The following is a 3,971-nucleotide window of genomic DNA, read 5'->3' as shown; positions in this document are numbered from 1 at the left end:
TGCTGTATTCCTGAGCGAAACCCAAGAACAATGCCTACTGATAACATTCAGAGGGCAAACAAAGTTATCAGCTTGCAGGGTTTCTGTCAGGATCTGCAGGCATTTCTTTACACGGATATACAAAATGCTTTCAAAAGAACAAAAGAGAGCAAATAAGAGACGGTCATTGTTGGGGGTGTACGTAGAAGTGAAGCAACCTCTTACTATTGTCTAGTGACCTCTGCATTACACACAGGGGCCCCCGGCCCTCCCCTCCCCGATATATTACAGGAAGATTAGAGAAATGGGTGCAGGTACTCACAGGACAGAAGAAAGAGTTCTCCGTGATGTATCGGGCCATGGTGGGGTTATCAGAAGACATGGCCATGATGAGGAGCAGAGCATCCCGTGCCTGCTGACCAATGACGCCCTCGTGGTGGATGAAGGGGACCAGCAGGGAGAAGATCAGGAGGTTGGCTGGTCCGTCGTGCCCGGTGGAATCTTGGAAGAAAAGCTCCAGGGTGGAGGGCTCCCGGGCCAGGGAAATGCACAGCTGGTTCAGCAGCAACACCAAGTTGTTTTCCAACACAGGAGAGGCAGGCCCAGGGGAGAAGGTGCCAAGGAGGGTAACGAGAGGGCGCAGGACAGGCTGGTAGCGTAAGAGCGGTTGGTGGGACTGGCTGATCAGCATCTCAAACAGCTTCAACTGTTCCACCTAGAGAAAAGAACGAAGGAACCATTAACACGCAGGATTCCCCCCTTCCTCAAATACGCAGTACAAATGTATACTCTCCATAAAGCTGAGTCTGAAATGCAGTCATCTGCATAGTGCCCGCCATTTTTGGTAGTCTTCCTCACTAGCCTCCTTGTGTGGCCACTCCCTTTTAGATGGCCCGCGTACGAGTACGGACACCCGCAAGGATGTGCAGCTCGGGTGAGTGTACGGCCGCGTACTCCCATAGAGAAGGACGGGGGCTGCGTACAATCACACGCAGCACCCGTCCTTCCCGGGAGCGGCCCGATACGGCAGTGCACGCCGCACGGATCTGTACAGGGCCGGCTCTTAGCCGTGTGAATGAGGCCTTAATGTCTAGCAAACATGCAGCAAGAGGCTGACATCAGAATTAACCCCTGTTGCTTGGACCTTTGAGTCTGAGCTAAGTGGGAAGACTTAGGCCAGCACCTCACTCTACCTGGTGGCCATATGTCACTTCAGAGAGATGTGGAGGAGCTGGCCTCCAATTCTACAGGGTGGCCATACATGGACTAATGAAGAAATAATATCACCAGCACACCATAGTGGTCATTAAGCAATAGTCCATTTAATGACACATTGCCATTCAAGTGTGCTGGTGACATTATTTCTTTATTTGTACTATTCAGTGGCGTCCGTGGTCACTACAAGCGCCCACCCGTCTGCACGGGTCTTTTGGATGTTCCGGTAAGGAGTGCAGCAAGACCTCTGGTTCGCCATACATGGACTGTCGCATGACATCAGAGATCAGCAAGTTAGAAAAATAAAAAAAGTAGACTGATAGGTTAGCGCACTCCTTGGGGGGGCGGGGGTGGTTTGGTCATGCCCGAGATGCAGCTCCTTGTGTTGTTAGACCGGGGTGTCTAACTGTGTGATGAGAAAGGGAGGGAAAGAGCGTAAGTGACTGGCGCAGACTTTATGGAGGTGGATAGACCAGGGAAGATAACAGTGAATGAATCAGGTGAAGATGGGTGGAAATGGGCGATGGACCCTCACGTGTGATGAGATGAATGGGTACACAGGCGATGACCTCCTGGTGGTGCCGTGAGGTCTGGTTGGGGTGACAGGTGGGGGTCCGAACCGAACACCCACCTGTCACCCCAACCAGACCTCACGGCACCACCAGGAGGTCATCGCCTGTGTACCCATTCATCTCATCACACGTGAGGGTCCATCGCCCATTTCCACCCATCTTCACCTGATTCACTGTTATTTTGGTCTATCCCCCTCCATAAAGTCTGCGCCAGTCACTCGCGCTCCTTCCATCAGAGATCAGTCACCTTCTTCTCCTCAGTGAAGCCCCTCTGCAAGTGCCAGCGGAGGAGCCTCTCCAGAATGCCCTCGGATGCCACGTAGGCCAGGATGGGTCCCGGTCCCTCTCCATCTCGCGGCCGCTCTTCCGCTAACAGGCTCAGCATCTGGTAGGTGTTGTTCCGCACACTGCTCATATCATCTGTAGTCACGTCTGCTGAAGACCCGCGACGTTCCAGGATCCTCAGCACCTAGAAGACAAGAAACACAATGTGACACCCTTCGTATGATTTCCTGATCTATGATGTCTCTGGTGATGGATCGGACAGTCCAGAAGCTGAATGATACAAAAAGGGGAGATCCGTCCTAAAAAGTCTGTTCACATATCACTTAAAGTGACATTAAACCCTCAGATTTTTTAACATAAACCAATACTGTGATGTGCGCCTTACTGTAATCCATGGTTGTTTCCCTTCTCTTTGCTGCTCTTCCTTTTAAATCTGTATCTGTTCTCATGCTGGGGGAGAACTTCTGTTTTGCAGCAGACTGCCTTGTCTCAGGAATGGATACATGGTGTCTGTGTATAGGTTTATAACCTGAGCCAGCACTACAGGAAGAGACACTCAGCTGCAAAGGGAAGTTCTCCCCCAACATGAGAAGACATGAGGATTTAAAAGGAAGAGCAGCAAAGAGAAGGAAAACTACCATGGATTACAGTAAGGCGCACATTACAGTATTGGTTTATGTTAAAAAATCTGAGGGTTTCATGTCACTTTAAGTTCAAAATCCTGAAGTTACCACCCCTTGGTCTGGGGAGAATCTTATACAGAGGAACACTTACCGTCTGAAGGTGACTAGTGCTCCGGTCTTCCTCTCTTCACCCTCCTCAGAATGTGTGCAGGCCCCTCATCATCATTATATAAAATGCAGGAGCAATGATGGCCGCTGGTCCTGCACTGTATGTAATGAAGCGAAAGGGACGATGAGGCGACCACAGAAGAGGAGCGGCGCTAGGGGACTGGTCGTAACTACTGGACACTTGAGGAGAAAGCTTACAGCACCAAAAAGTGAGGTAAGTAGGAACCCCCCTTGACAAAACAAGCATTATATGTCACATATGTGTGTGTGTGTCTGGGGGGGTGATCACTATTTGTTGGACTCGATCCATAAAACGATAGTGGCCTTCTATTATCTTTCCACACACAAGCAAAACTTACACATCATCCTGATGCCTGCAGGACTCACCTGCGACCAGTGATTTTTGAAGACCATCAGGCAGGTCTCCGGGTCGGCGGTCACCAGGGGTTGGAGGCTGGCACTGCGGCCGGGCTTGGCGCCAGCGCCTCGAGGGTTGAGTTTACTAAGCCAGCTCATTCTTGCTCGTCTTGGATCACAAGGTGCAGGTGGGAAGGAGAGTGAGTAGAGGGGAGAACAAAGGGGGCAATTAGGACACGGAGGGAGACTTGACCCCAGCTCATCCCGTCTGTAGGCTGGGCCTCTTCATGATGCCTTCAGACTCTGCGGAGAGACAAAAGGGAGACCAGTTACCCTAAAAACCCAGGAACGGACAGAAGTTATTTAGTCACATGACCCAATTACAACTATCTGCACTTGGAACAGACAAATAAAGACATAATTATTATTGTGATGGCGAGGAGGACCTGGCGTTCCATATAATTGTGATTTATGAGGGTCTCTCCTTTACAGGTATTCTGCCTGTATCCAGACCTGTCTGTGTGTGCGGTAATGCCTGCGCTTCCTGTTGAGATCGGTCACCCTTGCCTGGGCATTGTGTGCTGGGTGGCCGGTCTCCTCATTAGTACTTGAGGCAGCTCTGATGTGACGTAGCGAGTGCTGGCTGCTGGAGCGGTGTATGCTCAGTAGCCACACCTCTTCCTGTCCAGCCCACCCCTGCCTAGCTCCGCCCAGTACCGGTTAACCAAAACGGCCAATGATAGCATCCCCCTGCTTGACCTAAGGATCACGT

At 51.1% G+C, this 3,971-nt stretch overlaps 1 protein-coding gene across 1 annotated transcript in view; it reads right to left on the bottom strand.

Annotated features, from left to right (window-relative positions):
• The window catches only part of FAM160A2 (family with sequence similarity 160 member A2), a 52,445-nt gene that overhangs the window by 34,631 nt on the left and 13,843 nt on the right, over positions 1–3,971 (bottom strand). The window contains exons 2-4 of the mRNA XM_018571651.1: positions 3,230–3,502; positions 2,014–2,235; positions 302–694 (exon numbers count right to left, since the gene is read on the bottom strand). Coding sequence (XP_018427153.1) covers positions 302–694; positions 2,014–2,235; positions 3,230–3,358 — 744 coding nt within the window. The 5' untranslated portion in view covers positions 3,359–3,502. The remainder of the gene's footprint in view (positions 1–301; positions 695–2,013; positions 2,236–3,229; positions 3,503–3,971) is intronic.

This window comes from Nanorana parkeri, unplaced genomic scaffold, assembly GCF_000935625.1.
Source record: "Nanorana parkeri isolate BGI_ZX_2015 unplaced genomic scaffold, ASM93562v1 scaffold1799, whole genome shotgun sequence".
NCBI classification, from domain to species: domain Eukaryota; kingdom Metazoa; phylum Chordata; class Amphibia; order Anura; family Dicroglossidae; genus Nanorana; species Nanorana parkeri.
Note: the sequence above shows the minus strand (reverse complement) of the source record. Positions and strands in the feature narration are given on the sequence as shown.